Source organism: Diceros bicornis, chromosome 12 (genome assembly GCF_020826845.1).
Source record: "Diceros bicornis minor isolate mBicDic1 chromosome 12, mDicBic1.mat.cur, whole genome shotgun sequence".
NCBI classification, from domain to species: Eukaryota; Metazoa; Chordata; class Mammalia; order Perissodactyla; family Rhinocerotidae; genus Diceros; species Diceros bicornis.
The window spans coordinates 54,099,956-54,125,100 of NC_080751.1; the positions used below are offsets into that span (position 1 = coordinate 54,099,956).

At 37.5% G+C, this 25,145-nt stretch overlaps 1 protein-coding gene and 3 non-coding genes across 4 annotated transcripts in view; all 4 read right to left on the bottom strand.

The window, feature by feature from the left end:
- The window catches only part of WDR43 (WD repeat domain 43), a 47,615-nt gene that overhangs the window by 11,239 nt on the left and 11,231 nt on the right, over nucleotides 1-25,145 (bottom strand). The window contains exons 4-11 of the mRNA XM_058551522.1: nucleotides 18,896-19,016; nucleotides 17,978-18,117; nucleotides 13,798-13,900; nucleotides 13,171-13,235; nucleotides 10,582-10,753; nucleotides 8,822-8,908; nucleotides 7,667-7,798; nucleotides 5,741-5,872 (exon numbers count right to left, since the gene is read on the bottom strand). Of these exons, the coding sequence (XP_058407505.1) occupies nucleotides 5,741-5,872; nucleotides 7,667-7,798; nucleotides 8,822-8,908; nucleotides 10,582-10,753; nucleotides 13,171-13,235; nucleotides 13,798-13,900; nucleotides 17,978-18,117; nucleotides 18,896-19,016 (952 nt within the window). The remainder of the gene's footprint in view (nucleotides 1-5,740; nucleotides 5,873-7,666; nucleotides 7,799-8,821; nucleotides 8,909-10,581; nucleotides 10,754-13,170; nucleotides 13,236-13,797; nucleotides 13,901-17,977; nucleotides 18,118-18,895; nucleotides 19,017-25,145) is intronic.
- Nucleotides 7,021-7,097, bottom strand: LOC131412314 (small nucleolar RNA SNORD53/SNORD92). The gene has a single exon (XR_009221757.1). It is a non-coding gene; the product is annotated as a small nucleolar RNA SNORD53/SNORD92 (small nucleolar RNA).
- LOC131412313 (small nucleolar RNA SNORD53/SNORD92) lies at nucleotides 8,228-8,305 on the bottom strand. Its single transcript, XR_009221756.1, has one exon. It is a non-coding gene; the product is annotated as a small nucleolar RNA SNORD53/SNORD92 (small nucleolar RNA).
- On the bottom strand, nucleotides 18,438-18,522 carry LOC131412315 (small nucleolar RNA SNORD53/SNORD92). The gene has a single exon (XR_009221758.1). It is a non-coding gene; the product is annotated as a small nucleolar RNA SNORD53/SNORD92 (small nucleolar RNA).

The following is a 25,145-nucleotide window of genomic DNA, read 5'->3' on the forward strand; positions in this document are numbered from 1 at the left end:
AAAAAAAAAAGCAACAAACCTTTTAAAATTAAGTGTGAACTTTTTGATAAAATTTTAAGACAATCAAAAGATCACATAATGAGTGCCTGAATGAAAACCCTTTAAGGGTGCATCAATGGGCAAAATTCAGTCTGCACCCCAGGGTATAGAAAAGGACACAGAGCAGATTAGTCCTAATCCTAGCTGGTCTTTCAACTTCTCCAAACCCCAGCTGCTTCCTCTATAGGGAAGGGTGGGAAATAAGAATCCTTTTGGGTCTCAAAATCCTGATTGCCCCCTTCCTCTTGAATACTTTTAAATATTTATTCATTCAAAAGGGTTTACTCCTAGGGGAACTTGCCCCATGGGTGGCACATGCTATGTTTTGGCGGCAGTTGTTCCTACAAAGCTAATACTCAGGATATAAACAGCAAAGGTACCCGAGGGGAAAATACAGAAAGTTGGTAACAGCCCTAACATATCCTTTCAGAATTCTCTATGGATTTTATTTGCTTGTAAAAATATCTTTACACCAAGCCCTACTAAATCCATCAAGTACTATTTAAAAACTATTACTGATATAATTAGTTTCTTATGCAAAAGAAATAAAACTTTTTATATACAATCACTGGACAACTGACGGATGGACTGTCCTGATTTAGCAGTCCCAGTTAACATACTATTTTCATTTTCAAATAATCAAAATACAAGATTCAAAGCTAAATATGTTGATCAGAACTTTAACAATAATTCAAAAGGTGCCTGATGATACTAACTAATTCCTCAAATCACCTCGTTATTATAAATGTCAGTTATCACAAAGTTTCAGTGATGTAAACTAGTCTACAAATTACTCTGAGATATGACATGCTTTTGTTAAGGTCCTCAATTTTTACAGGATGTTCACCAAACCACCAGGCTCCACTGTCCTAAATGGCCAAATAGGGTAGTAGCACTTCAGGTCAAGGAATACGCTCGAACTTGTTGCTGCACATTATTTATACCAAAAGCTTGGTTAAGAAACATATTGTAGGACCGAAGCTTTGAAAAATATACAGTTTGCGAAATTCTCTAGTGCTCTAAATTTGTAAAGTGATCATATAATTTTGTTGTCCAAACTGGGACACTTCTGAGAATAAAAGAAGTCACTATTAATAATTACACCAAGAGGTGTAAACCAGAACTGTCACGGGCAAGTAACAGTATGTATGGCCTAGCTATTGAGAAGTTATTCCAAACTGCAGGGCAAAAGAATTTTTAACAAGTTTTCAGATAATTCTTATGCCCACTAAAGACAGAAGCTCTGTGATAATTTTCAAATTTAAAATAAGCAAATAAGTTATCCAAACCAAGTGAAATGATAATGGATAGATGAGTTAGCACTATTAACTTTTCTGCCAAGAATGCATTTAAAGAAACAACCCTATAACCATAGCTACAACTAGCAAAATGATACTGAAGATGGGATTTTTCTTTTACAACTTTACTGCTTTATAACTGAAGCATAATAAACAGTGCACATTTAAAGTGTACTATTTGATCAGTATGATATAAACAAATATCCATGAAACAAAGACTGTGATAAACATTGTATCACTCTCAAGTCTCCTTGGGCTCCTCTACAATCTACCCTCCTTCCACCACCATCCCCAAGCAACCACTGAACTACACATTGGTCTGCATTTTCTAAAATTTTTATATAACTGGAATCTTACAGTATGTACTCTTTTTTTGTCTGGCTTCTTTCTCACAGCATAAGTTTGAAATCGATCCATGTTGTTGATGAATCAATAATACATTCCTTATATTGCTATATAAATAATTTGTTTACCCATTCTTACATTGAGGGACATACAGGTTCTTTCCAGTTTTTGGCTATTACAAACAGTTGCTATGACCATTCACGTACACGTCTTCACATGAACATGTTTTTGATTCTCTTGGTAAAAATATTTAGGAATAGAAAGCCTGGGTCGTATGGTAGGTGTATCCTTAACTTTTAAGAACTGCCCAACTGTTTTCCAAAGTAGTTGTATCATTTTACATTCCCATCAGCAAGATATAAGAGTTCTAGTTGCTCTACATCCTCACCAACAGATGGTACTATCTGTCTTTTTAATTTTAATCAAGCTATAAGGGGTACGTAGTGTTATCTCATCGTGACTTTAATTTGCATCTGTGATGATTAATGACATATATAATACATTTACAAGTACTTACTGGCCATTTGAATTCTTTAGTGAAGTATCTGTTCACACATTTACCAATTGCTTTCTGAGTTGAGTCTCATTATTGAATTGAGTTCTTTATACATTCTGGATATAAATCCTTTGTCTGATATATGTGTTGTGAATATTTTTTCCAGCCTGCAGGTTGCCTTTTCATTCTCTTAAGTCTCATTTCAAGAGCAAAAGTTTTTAATTTTCATGAAGTCCAAACGACCACTTTTTCCTTTAGAGTTCCATGCTTTTTGTGATGAAGACTTTCTCCACGCAAATTTGCAAGGATTTTCTCCTAGAAGTTTTGTAGGTTTTGGTTTTACATTTATGTCTACGATCACCTTTGTGTAAGGTGTGAGGTAAAAACTGAGATCCTTTCTTGGGACGGGGCGGGGAGGAAGACTGGCCCTGTTGCCGATCTTCCTCTTTTTGCTTGAGGAAGATGGTTCCTGAGCTAACATCAGCGCCCATCTTCCCCTACTTTGTACGTGGGCTGCCACCACAGTATGGCTTGATGAGTGGTGTAGGTCCACACCTGGATCTAAACCCATGAACCAGGCCACCGAAGCAGAGCGCGTAAACTTAACCACTACACCACTAGGCTGGCCCAAGATCCACTTTTTTCCATATGGATATTCAGTTGGTTCAACACCACTTGTTGAAAAGACTTTGCTTTCCCCATTGACTCAACTTAGTATCTTTACTGAAAACCAACTGTGTGTGGTCTATTACCAGACTCTCTGTTTTGGTTCCTTAATCCGTATTTATTTTTTCACCAATATCAAACTATCTGGATGACTATAGCTTTATAATAAAATCAAGTAGGTTAAGTCCTCCAATTTTGCTCTTTATTTTATAATTACTTTGGTTATTTCATGCCCTTTGAATTTCTAAAAGGCAGTTGCTGGAATTTAAATGGGAATGCATTGAATATATAGATTAATTTGGGGAGAATTCCTCATCTTAACAATGTTGACTCTTCCAAACCATAAACATCATTTACTTAGATCTTTGTTAATTTCTCTCAACTTCTGTTACTTTTCAATGTAGAGGTAGAGGCATCTTTTGTAGATTTATCCTAGGTATTTTTTGGTACTACTACAAATGAAACTTTTAAAAAATATTTAATTTAAATAAATTTTTAAAAATATTTTAAAATATCTATCTCCTATGGGAGCCACGAATTACATAAATGACTAGGCTTCTCTTTTTGCATAAGCTATAGACTATTTCTTTAGGTCAAATTTCCCCCTTCCTAAAGCCATAAATTTTAATGTAAAGTTTTCTATGATAGGGATTCTTAACCTCACTTCTGGTCCCATGTTGTATCTCTGCCACTGCTCACTTTCTTCTTTCATTCCTTTTTTTAATGTCTTCCTACTATACTTCATGTATCCTCAAAAAGTACCTTTTAGGAACGAGGAAGACTATTTTTGAGGAAAAAATATTTGATTTTTTTTCTTTACTTGCTTCTTTCTTTTTAGAGTGGAGTATAGAATGTATAAATGCATAATCTCCCAGGTAATCTAGTATGGGAATATTTCCATACTTTTACTTTTTTTTTAAGGGTTATTTTAAGCCCTTCACTATAACTTTCACAGGTCTTTTCCAGCACACAATTTTTCAGGATTCAACTAGTTTCCAATTACTTCTACTTAAGTAATACAACATATCAGCTCGAAGTCCTTAATAATGAAAAGGCCTTACATGTACAATCCTTTACAACTTAAGAGGTGCTTTCATAAACATCATTTCACTTGTCCTCCCAAGAATTTATGATACCTGATAAAAGTATACACCGTCACCTTTGAAGTGTCAAAAGATTCTAATCTGAATTTCCTCAAGCTTCTAGATCCCAAGACCACTGTACAGGAAATATGACGGACAGAGGAACACGTTAAATGATACCATTTATTGGGTCAAATGACCCAGTAAAATGGATTTTTGCAGGAGGCAAAATCCAGAACGTAAGCATCTCTATAGGGCAAATAACCTAGCTTCTCCAAAAAATAAATTCCAAGAGACAAACGAGGCAGATCCACCAAATACAGTGTGGACATGGTTGGGATCCTGTTTTAAAGAAAGCAAAAAATAAAAACTTAAAAAATTTATGAGACAATCAGGGAATTGTAAACACCAACTGGATATTTGAAGATTTTAAGGAATTACTATTTACTTTTTTTAGGCGTGATAATGGATTGTGGTTACGTTTTTAAAAGGAGCTGTTATCATCAGAGTTGAACAGGGATATATTTATGGATGAAATGATACATCTGAGATTTGCTTCACTATAACCTGGGAAGGCATATGGCCAGATAGATGGAACAATGAAAGACTGGCTAGTGTTGATAATTTCTGAAACTAGGTAATGGGTTCATGGTGGTCCACTGGACTATTTTTAAATGTTGTGAAATGTTTCTCAAAAAATTTTTAAAAAAGAAAAAATTGGTAGCTGATTCACTTGTACTACTGAGGAAGGTTTCAAAGCATAGTTAAGTAGGCAATGATGGCAGATAAGTTATATTCCATTTTAAAAACACTGCCAACTGTTCTCTACAGCTTCTTATTTTTCACCAAATCTTCACCTAGGTTTCCATGCCATATTAAACTAAAATCCACCATTCAAAATACATACACTCACAAACTATTTTAAAAGTAATTTTATGTTTTTAGACATGCTGGTTTCCCCTCGCATTTTGCAAAATCACCTTAAACATAAATATAAGATACTCCCATTTAGATCAAAATATAAATCAGAGAGATACGACCCATAGGTTACATATTAAAGTCAAATCTATAGTAAGTGGCACCATATCACTGAGTCACTAAGAATAAATGCACTTAACAAATGTAAATTGCTTTCATCTGATCAGGCAGTGCTTAAATCCAATTTCTTACACTTAAATTTTCTCTACAGACCACTGTCAAATTCTGGAATTTAAGAAGACAGAATTAAGAAACTTCATACAAACAGTCACCAACTTACAAACACAGAAATCATAAATGCCTCCCTTCATACAAAGTTTTTAGTACTTTTACCTCTAAATACTTTACAACATAACCCCCAACCCTCTTGAATTTTTCCCCCAAACCTCCTACCCATTGCCAAGGTTCCACCTCACTGCCCCCTCTCACGGCCAGGGGGAAATAAGTTTCTGGACTCCAGAGTAAAAACTCAGGAACGCATTTTCCTACAGAAAAAAATATAAATTGTGATCTAGAATGCTGAGTATTATAATTCAGCTACACTATGTTTACAAAGGCTTTTGTGAACTAAAGCCTAAGAACCTAATAACAATTCAGAACAATATTTCTATGAGAAAATGCATTCCAGGTTCAAAATAATTCAATACAATCCCTTTGTAGGTTGGTGACTGTCTGTATAGTGCCACCAAGTGATAGATATTATACTAAACTCACAAAATATTAAATTCAAAATGGCAACATAACATGACTATTCACTCTGTGAATGTGCTTACATCAATCGCTTTCTAAGAAAAATTAAACATCTTAATTCATTTAAAAACTGCTATAATACTTACATTTAGCATTTCAAAATCATTACTTTCTAAACCCTGTGCAAGAAGAACTGGAAAGCTATTTGTCTGTGGAAGGTCATCCTTTTCTTTTCTTGTATCTATATCCAGTGCTCCCAGGCGCTCTTCAATGCTAACCTACAGAACAGAAACAACCTATTAATGTTAAACCAGACAAGGCCTCAAAGTAGTTTGGTCAAATTACTTGGTGCTTATGTCTTAGGAAACAAAAAGCACTGACTGATTCACACCTCAATCCTAAAAACCACAAATATGCTCTTTCTCATTCCAAAGGAACATGATTACCATAAAGCCAGTGTGGGAGACAAGTGAAATATTTGCAATCCAAGTTTCCAGACTCCAGTGAAAACAACAACTGCCTAATAAGCCATGATTTGAAAATGTAATTCATAAAAATCCCTCTATATGAAGATTCAAAAAATGCAAGAATCTGGCATCTGATTACTAAAGCACAAGAAAAGAACTATTATCACAGAAGCTTCACCTTCTGTAACAATCCCTTGCCATCAACCTCAGATTTGCAAAAGGAAACAAATATTATCAAAAGAGCATATAGTTATGTTCCCAAAAAATTTATAAAATTTCTTCCTATTTTTCTCTTTATAAGTTTCAAACAGTGATTTATTTTCTAGTAGATGCTATACTATGACCAAGTTGCCTTGATAAATATCTAAAATTTAAGTGTAAATAAACATGATGCAATTTGCTATACAAAAACTCAACTGTACAGAACTCACTCCTCATTAAAGCACATCTAACAACCATGTTCTGCCAGCCTCTTGGTAACAAGATCAAAATACAAATGTTCTATGACTACCAGAGCAAAAAGATATGCTTTGGTAAAGCCTCCTGTTTGGGTTATCTTAACTTATGAAAAATATAAAAAAGGCAGGAGGAAATTAAAGGGTTGGATCTAGGCCAAGCTAAAGAAAGTTGGCACATTACTTGTAAATACAGATATCGTATTATTGAGGAACAATTTTTATGAACAGCAATGTTATTCCCAACTCCCCACTCAATGAAGTTAAGACGTTTAGAATCAGATAAAGAAACATAATCTTTCTCTAATGATAAAACAGTTAAAATTCTAGATTAATCAGACACGAGCAACGAATGTGAACAGAAGATGAAAAACAACTGAACAGACAAGTACAGTAACCACAGGAGGGTTTTGGGAGTTGAGAAAAAAATGAAGTTTATAAGCACTTAAAGAGGTTATCACGACAATCACTTTTAAAGACCAACTAGCACTAAATCAACCAGGATTGCTCAGACAGCCAAGAGAAGAGGCATCATTGGAACTCAGCAAACATGCGAAACCCAATGAAAATCATCACGGCAAGTCCTGGCTTAATCTATTCAATTACGTTACCAAGCTAACTATTAACAAATAGCCAAAACAGCACCCTCTTTAGTTAATAAGAGTTCTGTCTTCTCCATTAACAGTGGCCAAAGGGGGCGGCCCGGTGGCGCAAGTGGTTAAGTGCACGCACTCCGCTGCAGCGGCCCGGTTCAGATCCAGGGCGCGCACCGATGCACTGCTTGGCAAGCCATGCTGTGCGGCATCCCATATAAAGTGGAGGAAGATGGGCACGGATGTTAGCCCAGGGCCAGTCTTATTTAGCAAAAAAAAAAAAAAAAAAAAAAAAAAAAAGAGGAGGATTGGCAGATGTTAGCACAGGGCTGATCTCCTCACAAGAAAAAAAAAAAAAAAACAGTGGCCAAATAAGTCTTACATAGGCCACGACCTGGAATTTTGGAACCAACACTACTGGAGATGAGAGAGGAAAACACCAGCAATCTCAGTAAGTTTCTGAAGTTTCAACTTTGGCTTTATCCAATGTAGTTGCTAGAATCTCCCAAGTAATCTTAAATTTCAAACTCAAAAATGGTCAGAGTGATTGTATTTACCTCATTTTCCCCTAATTTCCTCTTGTTCTCTATTTCCTCAGTTTGTGGAAGAGCAGGCTTGATCGCTGCCTGATGACCAGGTATCCCAGGCACCAGAACTTTTGCTTCAGCATTCATCACTGGTGTTCTCACCTGTTAAACAGGAATAGCAGAGGTGTGACAGAGGAAATTATGCCTTAGTCCTTGCAAGATGTATCCCCAATGAGAAAACTAACAACTTTTAAAAGGTTTTCCTATTGGAAACTTAATATGTGGGCCGGCTCCGTGGTGTAGCAGTTAAGTGCGCATGCTCCGCTGGAAACTTAATATGATATGAATTAAAGATAAATTTTTTTAAATTTTACTGAGGTCATAAAAAGATAAATTTTAATTAAATGTTGGCAAATAAGTTTTTAAATGATAACCTGAAAGTTCACCGTTTTAAAGCCTTCAATACTACTTAAGACTAAAAACCAGGAAAAACAAAATCTACAGATTACACAAGGACACACTGACTTAAAAATGTTCAAGAGTGAAGTTGTGTATTTTACGACCACCTCCAGTAATCAATCTTTGCCAGAAATGCTCAGACAGCCAAGAGAAAGGTGTCATCTCTGAAACTCAGCCAGAAGCGAAACCATATGCATGTCATCATAGCATGTCTTGGCTTTCCTTTTCTCATTAAACTGCCAAACATATGATATTCACGTGTAGACACCATATTATATACTAAATAAAGCATCATGATGATGTTCTTATATATGGTATCAAATTCCAGACCCATTATGGTTTCAGGTTTTATTCCACTCTGAAATACAGAACTCCTCTCAACAAAGTTATGCTCCTTTAAGTACTGAGATTGATAAAATAATTTATTGATAAATTTGATATCGATATTTATTCCTACAGACTTCCTTGCACAGATGATCATGCATAGGAGTCAGGAAGAACTAAATCCAAGGTCTTCAACTTCCAGTCATCTATTTACTCATTCATTCAACAAATCAAGAGCACAGAAATGGAGAAAGTTTTACAATTTTAATGTCTAAAACCTAATCCCACAAAATTTGTTAAGATCATAAAAAGGATATTAAAGAGTTTAAACATAGTATTACGTAACATTTAAATTCACCCAAATCTCTTTTTTCCTCAACTTCTAATATGTAATGCACTCACCTTTGTTATAGCTGTTTCTACTTTTGGAGCCCAGCAGTTTGAAATATCCCTTACTAAACACATATGAGCTTCTTTGGAATTTAAAGCCTGGAAATATAATTTTAAAGGGGGAAAGGGGTGAGAAGGGGGGAAAAAAAAAGGAGACAATACCAAATAAAGCAATTGGAAATAAGAATAAAATGAAAAACTTCGTGCCCAGTTGTACATTTTTATAAAAATACAAACAAGTATGGGCAGCTTCCACACAAAACTGTTAGCCATTCAGACTGATAACCATTCAGACTGACGGTGGCTGAGGAAAACGGGTAAACTGAAGATACTAGGCATGATGTTTACTTTCTTCTTAAAGTATCTACTACTCAAATTTTTCACATGTATAATACAGTTTTAAAACATCAACAGATTTTTGGTATTAAATGTACCAGATTTTAAAGAAAACATATCAGTTCATCACCCTTGTAAAGAATAATCTGTGCTCAAAAAAAAAAAATGGTCCTACCCTAAGATTTCCTACTGCTATCCTTTCCACAAGCAAGTTAAAGACAGGACTACTGATTAACAAAATGCTCTAAGGTAGATCTCCATTATGCAATACGGTATTATTCAGGGGAAGGAAGTCAGATGCAGCAAAGTATCTATGTGCCCATAAAGCTTTAAGGTTTTATGTAATCCTCTATGCCCATATAATCAATCAATACCTGGACACAAAACAAACAGGAAACAACGGCTGAGCCCAGAGATGGGGGTTAGGGGGTCCCTGTACGGGAAGGAGATTTGTTTACAGCTCAACACTTTTCTCCTTTTTGTATTAAACCATATTCACGTATTAAATTTTTTAAAAGTAAAAGGATTTAAATAAACTCAACAAGAGCTTGCTTGGGCATATAATATTGCACTCATAGCCTCCCTGAGAGCCTTACTGAATAAAAGTATTATAAATGAAAATTCAATGGGTGCTATTACTAAGGGCTCTTTTCTTAAGATTTATCTTTCAGATAATTGGGCAAAATTCACTTATACCTGTGCTGACCAAAATGGTAGCCACTAGGAATGTGTAGCTACCAAGCACTGGAAATGTGGCTAGCGCAAACTGAGATGTGCTTGTAAGAGTAAAACATACACCAGATTTCAAAGACATAATACCAAAAAAGGGAGGAGGGGGAATAAAATATCTCAAATAATGTTTTATATTGACTAAGCATTAAAAAAATATTCTGGATGTACTGGGCAAACTAAAATTTATATAGGGAGTTCTCACAGATTAAAATAAACCACCCAGGGCCCGCCCCGTGGCTTAGCGGTTAAGTGCACACGCTCCGCTACTGGCAGCCCGGGTTCGGATCCCGGGCGCACACCGACGCACCACTTCTCCGGCCATGCTGAGGCCGCTTCCCACATACAGCAACTAGAAGGATGTGCAACTATGACATACAACTATCTACTGGGGCTTTGGGGGAAAAAAAGGAGGAGGATTGGCAATAGATGTTAGCTCAGAGCCGGTCTTCCTCAGCAAAAAGAGAAGGATTAGCATGGATGTTAGCTCAGGGCTGATCTTCCTCACAAAAAAAAATAAATAAATAAAAATAAAAAATATATAAAATAAAATAAAATAAACCACCCAGTGAAAGGCCCTTCAGTCAGGGAAAAGGAGGATTTTTTTAAGTATTCCTATAAGCAGACCAATGTGTCATTTTAAAATCATTCTTTCCCGTGGAGATGTTGATGCTATGTTGTTTTACTCCAGAGTAGCATCTACGTACCACTCGCTCAATGGTGGGCTGAAACCAATTGCCATATACAAGCAACAATGACATTTTGTCTGAGCAAAAACCAGCTGCTAGAATAGGGATGGGTTTTGCTGTTGCTTTCTTGCCTTTCCCAGGTGTTGCTATCTGAATTGTGCAGCTTGAAGTCAAGGGCTTTTTGCAGTATCTAGAAATGGGGAAGAAAATTAGATTAGAAAATTTGAAATAACATTTCATACTAGTTCTCTGAAGTTGGCATCAAGTAATGAAATGTGACCCTCCTCTGGCCTCCACGCTACCAGCAGGAGAGATCAGGGTCCCCAGAGCACTAGTATTCCTGTCAAGACTTCATAAGTCCCCTCCCGCCAACATTCAAGTCCTCACCACCGAAATCTGCCTTGAGACCCATTTGCCCTTCTATCCCATGTGTCAACCCCAACAAGAGGCCTCAAGCTCCCAAGTGCTCTCTCACCACCCTGAGCTTCAGTCCCATTGGCTCTATACATGCCCCATTCCAATCAGCCCCATTTCCAATCGCTCCCAACCCCCGAGAGCCTTACCATGACCTCTGCAACATAGTTCCAGCAGCAAAATTATCAACAAAATATAATCAGCAAAATTATACTCTCAATTTCTTCCCTAAGGGCTCTCTTCACCTTCTTGCTCTACACTGGCTCATCCCTCAACCCTCCCAAGTTGTAGCTGTTTTCTCTCCTACAGCCTTTGTGCTGGGGCCTTGGACATGATTTAAGTACGCTCCTTGCTCTTCACCGACACTTTAAGACAAATAGTCTCTCCCTCCTTCACCTCTAAAACTTTTGAAATTGCTGTTATCAGGTACCATCTACGTTCCCCTCCTGCCATCATCCAATGATCTCTGGGTCACTCCCCCATATTTCTTACAGATTTTAGTGGCTCACTGTCGTTCTGTCCAACACTACTCTCCTGAGGACTTCCTTTCTTAGCAGTTTGATGACCCTTCTCACACTCTGGCCTCTCAGTTCCTTAACCTTCCTACCTCCAACAACCCTGTCCTTCACTGTACCTCAGCCGCTCACTCCTCACACCACAGACAGCTTATCAACAGTTAGTGCACACCCTCCATAACTTCCATTGTAAGCACCCCACTATCCCTTATCTTTCCAACTCACTCCTCCTAGCATCCTGACTTCACAACCACCTCTATCCAGGATTTCTGGTCTCTGCTTTGGCCTTTGCCCGCTCTGTAGTCTTTTCTCGACACATCAGAGAGAATAACTTAAAACTTAAGTCAAGCCCTATCAACCCTCTGTTCAAAATCCTTCAATGGCTTATTACCGGCCAAGTCCTCACCATGGCCCACTACTTCTGGACCTTCAATTATACATTCCATGTACACATTTTTGTTGTTAGTGTCATCAAGTCGATTCCGGCTTCTAATGACTCTGTGGACAGCAGAGCGGAACCCTGCCCAGTCTATTTGCGCCACCTCTCACTTTCCAGCACTATATCAGACAACGCTCCGCTGTTCCTCATAGGGTTTTCATGTCCAATTTTTTCGTAAGTGGGTGGCCGGGTACTTCTTCCTAGTCTGTCTTAGGCTGGAAGCTCCACTGAAACCTGTCCACCATGTGTGACCCTGCTGGTATTTGAAATACCAGTGGCATAGCTTTCAGCATCACAGCAACACGCGGCCACTACAGTATGACAACTGACAGACAGGTGGTGTGGTTCCCTGACCGGGAAATGAACCCGGGCCGTAGTGGTGAGAGTGCCAAATCTTAACCGCCAGATCACCACACATAAGACTCTGTGAATAAAGGCATCAATTGTTACACACTAAAATGTTAATAGTTAACCTCTATAGAGCAGAACTCAATGGAAGGAGACTTGGATTTTATAATCAATTGTCTATGCATCCTGAATGTTTTAAAATAAATCTATACTGCTTTCATAGTTAGTTTATATTTAAATAAATTCCTATACTAGGATTTTAAAAGGAAGGATAGCAACTGACAATAAGAGGTTGAAACTATTTGGAAGTTTAACATAATTGTGCACTTGAGTCTCAGAACACATTTATAGTGTATGGCCAGGATCAGCAAACTTTCTGTAAAGGGCTACATAGTAAATATTTTAATTTTGGGGGGCCACATATAGTCTCTATTAGATTTGGCCTGCACGCCATAGTTTGCTGACCCCTGGATTATGACTCGTAAACAACCTACCAACAGCACTATCCCCTCTGTCTACCAAAACACTAGCATGCCAGGCTTCACTGATCCACATGTGTGCGGCCAAGGGAAGCACTATCAAAAATAGGAATTAAGGCATTGCCAAAGTTCATAAGCAAAGTTCTCTGACTGAACCACTTTCTTTTAAAATTTATCGTTAGAACTACCAACATTTACTAAGCATACATCATAAAAAGCCACCCTCCTAACCACAAATATGAAGAAATGGCCCACAACTCCAAGAACTTGAGTTCTTGGGTTCTTGAGTTCTTGAGTTCTGCGAATGTATGTAGTCATATGGATAAAGAATCTAAGAATGCTTTCAAAACAATCTCACTGAAAAGTGAGAGTATGAAGAAATAAGACAGGGACTTGATAATGTCTAACTTACCCATTTAATATGTGTTCAAAAAGATGAACTTGACCGTCTTTGCAAACAACAGCTAACTTGACAGGCTAAAAGAAAAATTTATCTGATTACTCCAATAGGTAATATACTCCAGTCTACTGCAATGGATAATTACTTTCATAATATACTTAGGAAAAGTCAACTCTCCTCCCCACTCCTTTAAATAACCAGAGAAAAGCCAGAACAGCAAGTATGCACAACCCTTGCATTTAGAAATAATTACTGCCACCAAAATAACAATTCATGTCATTATTGTCAAGATTATAAATAAAAGTTTAGGACAATAAAAGAAAACACAGTCAAGGAAAAGGAAGCCTAGAAGTCAGAGGAGCAAAGTCACTACCAAGGGCAGAGGCTGACACCAGGGAGCTGGCATGCCCCCAGGTCAGAGCAGTCAGGGCTGTGCAAATGCCACTCATGGTCCCTTCCCCTCATGAGAGCTCACCACTGTGACAATGGTTATTTCAAACAGTCTAAGAAGAATTTTATGTTTCATTCTTCCTCCCTCATGTCCCCACTTTCCTGAGTCATTAAATCATCAAAACTCTCCTTTTAAAAGTAATATCTGTGAAATCCGAAAACAAATTCTCGAAAATTGAGCCATTTTACCTCTTCTTTGTTTTCTGACAAAGTCAAGTCAATATAGACAGGTTCATCTGTAACTGTAAAAGACATCACTGCATTCTTTTCTTTGTTTTCTGACCGGACCTGCCTAGATAACAAAACCAAGGATTAGATGATAAGACAGACTGGGGGGAAAAAAAGGCAAACACCTACAGGGTGTTAGATTAGATTAGATTTCGAAAAACATTAGATTTTCTTTTTCATCTTTTAAAAGCTAAATAAGGTGACTAAAGATCAAAATAAGGGAAGCATTCGTGCCACTGCCATACAACATGGTTACACGGGAAAAAAGAAAGCATTAATGTGTGCGTTTGCAGCAGATTTAAACAATGAGTAACATTCTCTATTCTTTTCCATTAATCGATTTGTCTATCTAGATGCCAATACCACACTGTCTTGATTACTGTAGCATGACAACAAGTCTTGAAATCACACGTCAGTCCTCCAACTTTTTTCTTTTTTTCAAAGTTGTTTTGGCTATTCTGTGTTCTTTGCACTTCGATTTGAATTTTAAAATCAGACTGTCAATTTCTACAAAAAAAATCTGCTGGAGTTTTGACTGGGTTTGCATTGAATCTATAGATTAAATTGAGGAGAATTAATGTCATAGCAATACTGAGAAAATAGAGTCCAGAAATAGACCCATATATATACACAAACATAACACAAACGACTCTCATTATTCACTGATTCCTTATTTGATAATTCGCCTACTTGCCGAAATTTATTTGTAAACCCCAAAAACAATATTTGTGGCGCTTTCGTGGTCTTTAACAGGCATGTACAGAGCAGTAAAACGTATGGGTTGCCCCATACACATGAGGTAAAACAAGGCTGTGCTCTGCCTTCTTATTTCAGCTCTCATACTATGAAAAGTATTCTTTTTGCACTCTATTTAGTGCCATGTTTTTGGCTTTTGTGCTTTTTGTTGGTGATTTCACTGTTTAAAATGGCCCCCAAGAGTAGTGCTGCAGTGCTGTTTAGTGTTCTAAGAGCAAAAAAGCTGTGATGCGCCTTATGGAGAAAATGTTTGTGTTAGACAAACTTTGTTCTGACATGAGTTCATCATATGTGTGTGTGTGTATGTGTATATATATATACAAAATAAGGTCTCTAAACAGGAACACACATAAAAAAGGTTATGTACTGATTAGATAACAAAAATGTTGTGACCAGAGAGGCTTGCAGAAAGTTAACCCTTATTTTCCCAGAGGAGTAATAGTATCACTAAATCAGTGCTCATGAGGACTTTACACAATATTCCTACTGCAAATAACAAGAATTGACTGTATGTGTATATACGTGTATATATGCAAAACCAATTCACTAGAGATAGTCTTTTCAACAAATAGTACTGAGACCACTGGACAGCCATAATGCAAAAACATGAACTTCAATCCATTCCTCGTACCATGTTCACAAAATTAATTCAAAACAATCACAGGGCCAGCCCTGGTGGCCTAGTGGTTAAGTTCGGTGCACTCTGTTTTGGTGGCCCAGGTTCTGTTCCTGGGCGTGGACCTACACCACTCGTCTGTCAGTGGCCACACTGTGGCAGGGGCTACATACAAAAAGAGGAAGACTGGCAATGGATGTTAGCTCAGGGCAAATCTTCCTCAGCAAAACAAAAACAGATCACAGAACAAAATGCAAGTCCTAAAGCTATAAAACTTCCAGGAGAAAATCTTCGTGATCTTAGGTTAAGCAAAGATTTTTAAACATAATCTGGACTTCTCATCAAAATTAAAAACTCTCTTCCTCAAAAAGACAAGCCATAGACTAGGAGAAAATATTTACAAAGCATAAACCTGATGATAATGGACTTGTATTCAGAATATACACAGAACTCGCAAAACTCAGTAAGAAAACAACTCAATAAAAACTAAGTCCAAAATATTTGGACACTTGGTCAAGAACATATCCAGCTAGCAAATAAGCACATGAAAGATTCTCAACATCAATGGCCATTAGGGAAATACAAATTAAAACCACACTGAGACACCACTACACACCTATTAGAATAGCTAAAATTAAATGACCATATCAAGTGCTGGTGAGGACGTGAAGGAATTAGCACTCTTATACACAGCTAGTTGGAATGTAAATTGGTACCACTTTGAAAAAAATTTGGCAATTTCTAGAAGACTTAAATATACACCTATCGTATGATCTAGCCATTGCACTCCTAGGTGCTTTCCAGAGAAATCAATCATATGCCTATACAAAGACCTGTACATAAATGTCCATAACAACTTTATTTGTAATGTCCCAAACACGTCAACAAGCCTGGAGATGGGTGCAGAAGGGGATTACAAAGAGATATGAGGACAGTCTTGGGAGCAGTGCACGTGGTCACTGCCTTGACTGTGATAATGACTTCACAGATGAATACACATGTCAAAACTTATCTGTACTGTACGCTTTAAATATGTACAGTTTATTATATGTCAATTATACCTCAACAAGGCTGTTAAAAAACCGTAGGCACAAAAAAAGTAAACGAGTAACAGAGTAACAAACACAGTTTACAAACATGATTCAAAATCAATTTTTTAATCAACTAGTGAGACTTTATACATTTACCAGTAAACAATCTTCCAATATTTTTGTGTCTAGATGAAAATTAAGAGTTGATCTGATAAATTCTAAATATTTCATGCACAATAATGTGTTAAGAAAACCAGATTACTCTAACATGAAGTCATTCATACTACACATGTTCAAAATCACTGCCATCAGACTCCTATATACAGAAGAAATTGCAATCTTAGCCCATCAATAGGAAATAATACTGTCTCCTTATAGTAATATGAAAGGTTTTTTTTTTTGTTTTTTTTTTTTCCATTCAGCGGCTAGAAGCTTTCAAATGTTATTTCCTTAACAGAAATTTGTGTCTTTCAAAGGTAATTATCAGGAAACCTTAGGCTCTTTGCTACCTTTGCTCTGCCTACCAAAACAAAATTTCAGGAGCTTCATAAACGGCCTTTTCAGGCGGCCTTTCAACATGGGTTTTAATTTCTTTGTTTTTGAAGTTTACTCTCCGGTTACCAGGAAGCCCCCCGGCATACACATATTATTTTCAGGATCTTAAGACAACAGAAATCAACTTTAATTTTATAGAAGAAATTTTGCAGCTGGAGACCCCTAGGTCTAGGGAGCCAACAAGAGGAAGCATTTAAAATTGAAGCACTTCAATAATGTCAGGAGCCTTTGGTGGCGGATTTTAACTTTCTGACGTTACTAATTTCTTATGTAAGTGTTAAATCCTCTAGAACTAAAAGAAATTATCCCAACAAGAGCTCCTCAAAAATAAGACAGAGAACAGAAAACCAACTCAATTTGATAGGAGAGGCATAATTAGAAACTACAGCTTAGTTGACGGTTTTGAAGGTGAACAGAGGTCCACATTAGGCCCCATGAACCTTTCCCGACACAACTACTTTAAGGAATACACATTTGATGAGTCCCACTTCTGAGTATTATTTGGTATAAATTCATAATAACTCTATATGGTCAAGAGCATGCTCAACTAACTGATCACTAAGATGAGAAACTACTTTTATTTTTTAAATCTCTACTCATTTTGTCCATGAATAGGAGGATTAAAAAAAGTTAACTTCACCATCAGATGATGTCTAAAATCCAAGAAATTTCCTATATTTCTTAAATTTAAAAACTTTTTGCTAGCCCTTTAATATCAAATTAATTTTTACTTTTAAAAGTAGTTTCAAAGGGAATTAGTAACAGCAACTACTGCAAATTCTCAGACAAGCCAAGGAATTTAATGTCCTCAGTAAATCATCAGTAAATAGACATTACTGTAGTAGATTAACTCAGTGGAGTCATATATTTCAACCAAATCACAGAATTTGCTAAAATTTAAAAACAAAAGGTTATTTTTAAATTGTGCAGTCACAAAAATATCGCCTACTGTACCTCTAAACATGCATGGAGGAGGCTCCATTATGTAATGAATGCCCTTAAATTTTTCTCATAAAGATCTGTTTTTTAGGCAGGCTCAATTCTTTATTATAAGTCAATGTAAATTTAACATTAAATACAATAAAGCAAGTCTCATACTCATCATTTACATTAACCATATAAGCTGTGACAGATTCTGTCTTTTCAAGGCAAAGTTACCTTCCAAATCCAAAAGACTACATACCAGACATTAAGTAACCGGTCATGCACTGCTCCAGATAAGAAATAAAGACCTGTAATTCCATCAAAGGGTTGGCTCTCATTAGGAGGTCTGATAGTAGTGAACAGAAGTGATGAAACCGGCGTTGCATGTCCTGTGAAGTGCTAGAGAAAATTAAATCTCATTTAGGAGAGGATGGATACAAAGCAGTAACAGATACTAAGAGTCCTCATGTGTCATAAACAAGATATATATGATACATAACTGACATCAGAGCTCCAGACTAAAGGTAATAGTTAAATTTAATTCTATGTAACTAAGGTTATTTGTGCTATATTCTTCTCACTTCTTAAAAACTCCATCTGAAAACAGTGAAAATTAAGATGTCCCTTTCCAAATCCCATGACCCTACTCCACAATCTATTTCTTCCATTTTTGAGTTGAAGATTCACTTAATTCTATCCATTTTTAATGGGGTGCGTGGGTGCTCAGACACAGCCAAGGAATTGTAGGTCTTCATTTTACTCTCAGTGAGTCGAAACCACAATTTTAAGGCATCATCACAGCACCAAGTGTTCAGTAACCCTTGAGCGCACTCAAAATGTGATACTCAATCTCCATAGTTAAATACTGTAAGTGGACCAAATGCTGGATGCAAGGTAGAAATCAAAATTACTATAATCACTCCATAGTAAAGTAAAAGATTTCCAATACAAATTCCACTTCTTATATTCATTTTTCCAATGCACGTTAAATGGATACGTCTCCCCTATTTAAATCAAACCAGATTCGGAGGCTAACTTTTGTCTATTAAGCTTACATTTGATAAGCTTGAAAATAAAGGATCTACTCTTAAACCAATATCCTATGGCTCAGACTTCTGCCTTTCTTCATATTTACTCTAGATGACTGTTATGCTTATAACTAATCTGATTCACTCACTCTGTAGACTTCTTTGGTCTCCAAAACCCATAGTTTGATTGTTCGACCAGCTGAAAGCAACATTTTTCCATCTGGGCTGATACACAGGGAACTGACGCTGCTATTGTCACCTTTCCATTTGCTGTATTGTGAAGAGAAACAAAAATATCTCAATGAATAGGGAGAAAACTTTATTCAGAGCAAAAAAACAACAAAAACAAACCAAGCATTAAAAATACCACCTAAGGTGGCCGGCCCGGTGGCACAAGCGGTTAAGTGCACGCGCTCTGCTGTGGCGGCCCGGGGTTCGCCAGTTTGGATCCCAGGCGCACACCAACGTACCGCTTGGCAAGCCGTGCTGTGACAGCGTCCCATATAAAGTAGAGGAAGATGGACACGGATGTTAGCCCAGGGCCAGTCTTCCTCAGCAAAAAAGAGGAGGATTGGCATTGGATGTTAGCTCAGGGCTGGTCTTCCTCACCAAAAAAAAAAAAAAAAAAAACCACCTAAGGTTCTATGCCAAAATGTATTCCCTAAAAGCTCATGTCAGGTAACTAACCTTGGACACATCACTAACATAAAGCCTCCCTGATAGGACGATAACAGAGATTCTCAAGAGGTACCAGAAAGCAGGTAAGTTATAAGAATGTAAAATGGGTAACTGTATATTCTTTGATCCACGAGGTGGATTTTGTTAACGCTCAGGAAACCACCATGTTGGCTAGACCTCTGCAAGTCCATTCTATTCATTCCATCTATCTTTAATTTACTTAGCACAGTCCAGAAGGTTATTTCCACTCCAAACCCACATAGATGAGCCCTCATCTGATAGGGTAAAATAAATTAGGTATAGATGATCCCTTTCTAATACCTCAAATATGAACAGCAAATGAGACTTTGCAGTCTATTGCACACGTTAATGCTATTATAGCCACAGGAAGCTTGGCTATTCACTTACAAAGTCAAGAAATAACGGTAGCAATCTTATTACTAAAAGAGGTTATTTCTCAAGTAGAAGAAAATGTACTGTTCTGCCAGTCATATTGGAATATGTCAAATTACTCATTTGGAAAAACAAAATTAGATTTCTACTTGATACTACAAACACACGCAACTTACTAATTGATTAAAAATAAGTATTAAAAAATATATAGGAGAACATTTTTATAATCCTGGGAACAGGAAAGGCTTTTCAAAGCAATTACAAACCAGAAATCATACAGGAAAAATTGACCTGATTTAATTAAATAAAACTCTGTACCACAAAAAAAGTCATAAAATCAAAATAAAAGCAAAAGGCTAGGAGAAAATATCAAAGATATATACTATAGACGAAGGATTAATACTCAGAATACATAAATAGCTCATTATGTTCAAGAAATAGCTTCTTGAGTTCAAGAAAAAGAACTCAAAAAGAGACAAAGGATATAAACAGGCAATTCACAGAAGAAATACCAATTGCTAATAAACATGAACATTCAACTGCACTAGTAATCAAGGAAATGCAGCAATAACGTACCAGAGAACTTTTCCTCTACCCTCATGGGTTCCTAATATTTTTGACAATTTCTCATCAATTCCCACAGCTTTGATGCTCACTTATATTTATTCAACACCTGTTCACTGAATTGATACATTTTTATTAAAAAAGACATGATCCCCAAAAAATGGGCAAAGGAAATGAACAGACACTTCTCCAAAGAAGATATACAGATGGCCAATAGGCACGTGAAAAGATGTTCAACATCACTAATCATCAGGGAAATGCAAATCAAAACAACACTAAGATTATCACCTCACGCCCGTTAGAATGGCTATAATCACCAAGACAAAAAACAACAAATGTTGGAGAGGATGTGGAGAAACAGGTACCCTCATACACAGCTGGTGGGAATGCAAACTGGTGCAGCCTCTATGGAAAACGGTATGGAGATTCCTCAAAGAATTAAAAATAGAAATACCCTATGATCCCGCTATCTCACTACTGGGAATCTATCCAACGAACCTGCAATCAACAATCCAAAGAGGCTTATGCACCCCTATGTTCATTGCAGCATTATTCAGTACAGCTAAGAAGTGGAAGCAACCTAAGTGTCCCTCAACTGATGACTAGATCAAGAAGATGTGGTATATACATACAATGGAATACTACTCAGCCATAAAAAAAGACAAAATCGTCCCATTTGCAACAACATGGATGGGCCTGGAGGGTATTATGTTAAGTGAAATAAGCCAGAAAGAGAAAGACAAATACTGTATGATCTCACTCATATGTGGAACAGAAACCAACACATGGACAGAGAAAACTGTATTGTGGTTACCAGGGGCAATGGGGGTAGCGGGTAGGCACCAGGGGTGAAGGGAGACATATATATGGTGATGGACAAACAAAAATGTACAACCCAAAATTTCACAATGTTATAAACTATTGAAACATCAATAAAAAAAAAAAAGACATGATCCTCACCTTCACAAGCTTCCTGAATCTACTTCCTCACTCAGCACTGAAAATGTGAGCAGAGCTACCACCACCACCACCAACACCACCACCACCACCGCTCCCACCCCTCCCCCAATAAGAGCTTTGAAAATCAAACTATAACCCTCCTATATCAGCATCACCTGAAAACTGGTTAGAATTAAAGACTCCCAAGCAGCAACCTAGACCTACTAAATCATATCTGTATGCACAAGTAATGTCCATGCACATTAGAGCTCACTGAAAAGCACTAGATAATAAAGATTGCTCTCTGGAAAATGTAATTGCTTCCAGAGGAAATGACCTATACATACTGACATTTGAAGGCCTCTCCATCACTCTACAAATGAAGCCCAACAATTGAGCCACACACCCACAGAGGCCTTCCAATCAGCTTTTTTTTTTATTTAGTGTGTGTGTGTGTGTGTGTGTGTGTGTGTGTGTGTGTGTGAGGAAGATCAGCCCTGAGCTAACATCCATGCCAAGCCTCCTCTTTTTGCTGAGGAAGACTGGCCCTGAGCTAACATCCATGCCCATCTTCCTCCACTTTATATGGGAGGCGACCAGAGCGTGGCCTGACAAGCGGTGTGTCGGTGCATGCCCGGGATCCGAACCCAGGCCACCAGCAGCAGAGCGCGCGCACTTAACTGATACACCACTGGGTCGGCCCCCCTCAATCAGCTTTTTAATGTTTCATTTTCAAATAGCAACAGGCAGCCAAGGATCTCCAGTCATTTGAAGAATGCCTTTAAGACGAAAGACAGAGACCAAAAGCAAACAAAAATCAAAACACATCCTCAAGAGTGAAACAATGGAAGGAACAAAAGAAAACTTTAAATCCTATAATTAATATCTTTAAAGGGTTAGAAAATATTATATGCATAAAAGGAACATAATGCAACAAAAAAAAAATTCAGAGAACAAAAAACAGTTCCTGTAAGTGAAAAATATGTTAAGAGAAATTTTAAAATTCAATAGAAGATCTGGAAGATGATGTTGAGGAAATCTCCCAGGTAACAGAAGAAAAAGACAAAAGGGAAAAAATAAGAGGGGAAAAAAGTAAGAAACTTAAAGGATTAGTCCAGGAGATGCAACATCTAAACAATAGTACAGAATACTAAAGAAAGACCAAAGGAAACAGAGGGGTTGAAATTATCAAACACATAGTGCAAGAAAAATGAAGAACAGAAATTTCAGGTTAAATGGTCCCTCGAAAGCTAGGGTAGTTCATTGATTAAAGAAAAAAGCTCAGGATATTTTTAGAATACTAAGGATAAGTAATACCAACAGCTAAAAAACCGATGAACCAGTGCTTCAAAATCCTGAGGGAAAATTATTTCCAACCTAAAATTCTATACCCTCAAACTATCAATCAACTGTGAGGGTAGAATAAAGACACTGGTGGACAAGCAAATCAATCTACCATCCACGCACCCTTTCTCAGGAAGCTACCAATTCATGTGCTTCACCAAAAGGAAGGAGTCAACCAACAAAGAGAAAAATGGGATCCAAGAAATAGAGGCTCCGTCTGACAAAAGAATTTTCAAGCTGATGGTGAAAGGAAATCTCAGGACAATCGCTGTTCAGGAGACCCTGGAAGAAAGCAGAGAAGTCCTCCAAGAAACAAATAAAACTGACTAACTGATGTCTGAAAATAACCGAGAAGATTTACATTACTGTAGGAGAACAAACTAATGATAGGTATACACAAAACTAAGCAAAAGAAGAATAAGGCAATTATAAAACTTAATATAAAATATTAAAGAAAAGCAAAGTTGTGTGCCAAAAATATAATATAAACCTAGTACAGGGACCAGCCCCGTGGTTTAGCGGTTAAGTGCGGGCGCTCTGCTACTGGTGGCCCGGGTTCGGATCCCGGGAGTGCACCGAAGCACCGCTTCCCCAGCCATGCTGAGGCCATGTCCCACATACAGCAACTAGAAGGATGTGCAATTATGACATACAACTATCTACTGGGGCTTTGGGGAAAAGAAAGGAGGAAGATTGGCAGTAGATGTTAGCTCAGAGCTGGTCTTCCACAGCAAAAAAAAAAAAAAAAAAAAGAGGAGGATTAGCATGGATGTTAGCTCAGGGCTGATCTTCCTCACACACAAAAAAAAAAAACCCCTAGTACAGTCCAATGCTCATCTATAACAATATTTAAGTAGTCATAATGTAAACAATGAATACTGCTTAATCAAAAATTGTGACATAATATTGGGAGAATGGGGAGGCTAAGAGAGCTAAACCTTCATCTTCTGTAGCAAGAAATCAAGAAATAGTACCTAACATAGAAAACAAAAATCACAGCAGCCTTAGAATGCTAAGAACGAAACGGGAACACAATATTATACAAGACGGTACAGTTTAGATGAGAGCTCAGGCTCTGATTTAACCTATTTCTCAACTGTAAAATAGGAGGCCACTTCACAGTGTTAGGATTAAATACAATACTGTGTGTAATGGGAACAGTGCCTTGAACATTACTAGTCCCTATGTGAAGGGTCTGACTTTGTGAACTCTCATCCAGACAGCATTTTGAAAATACAGTTGCATGGGCCCCACCCCAGACCTAGTGAATGAGAATCTCCACAGGTGTTTCTGACAGTCACCAGTGTGGAAACTACTGTGCAAGTAAATGGAGCACAAACCCTTACTGAGAACCTCTAGGCAGATGACTACATCTGCACCTCCAGCCCCAAGCCCTCCTCCTTTAAACTCGAAACCTCTATCACCACTCTGTCTGTTAGGTCTTGCCTTTCACATATTTCAAATTCAACTTGTCTAAATAGTCCAAAACCATTTCCCTCTTCTGATCATAATTTCTATTAACCGCACCACTACTTCCCGAAGTTCACAAAGCTGAAAACTTAGTAGTTACCTTTATTTAACTCCTTTCTGTCACTCAATACGTCCCTCCATCCTACCCAAGTGTTGCTGATTCTTCTTGATTGCTATCTTTCCCGTTCTTACTTTCCACTCTTACCATCCTAGACCGGGACTATTACAACAACCACCTGGGATCTGGCTTCTCTGCCTTTGAACTAGCTCCTTCCCATATAGTCTACACATCGCTGACAGATTACTTTTCCTCAAAGCATTATTTTGGTTACTTTATTCTGAAGACACTGACCTTCAGTGGCTCTCTCCTGCTACCTGGAGAGAAATGGTTTGAATAGAATCCAAGAAAGTAGTTTCAGTATGGTAGAAAAACACTGTACCAGAATTCAAACTCCTCTACCACTTGTTAGCTGTAGGACCATGGGCATCATTATCCTCCTTAGGGTTCTCATGTACACAATAAATTGAACCTCATTCAATAGTCCACATTTATTGAACATCTAATCTACTATAAGCCAATCACAGGATTAGGTGCTTGAACTAGAAGAGCTGTCTGAGATTTTTATCTACAAGAGACACTTAAGGCCAGAGTCCTGAGATACTCTGGCTCATATCCTCCACCAGCCTTTATCCCCTAGTATGCCCCTCCTCTAAATTACTCTACTCAGCTCCAAGTACATCTTTCACTTCCCTTTCTCCTAGCCTTGCTCTTGCCATCTCCCCACCTTCCTTTCCCCACCCTGGAAAGGATTCTCCCACCCTCTTCTATCCAAATCTTACCTATTCTAGAAGACCGAACTGAAATGCTCTCTCTTCCACCAGGCCTTCCCAACAATATCCTATTCATTTGACCAGTCATCACATGCTACCTTATGACATCTCTTGTGCAGTTATTTCACTCTTGTACCATTATTTAACTTTTATGTATTAAAATCTTACATGCTCTATTTG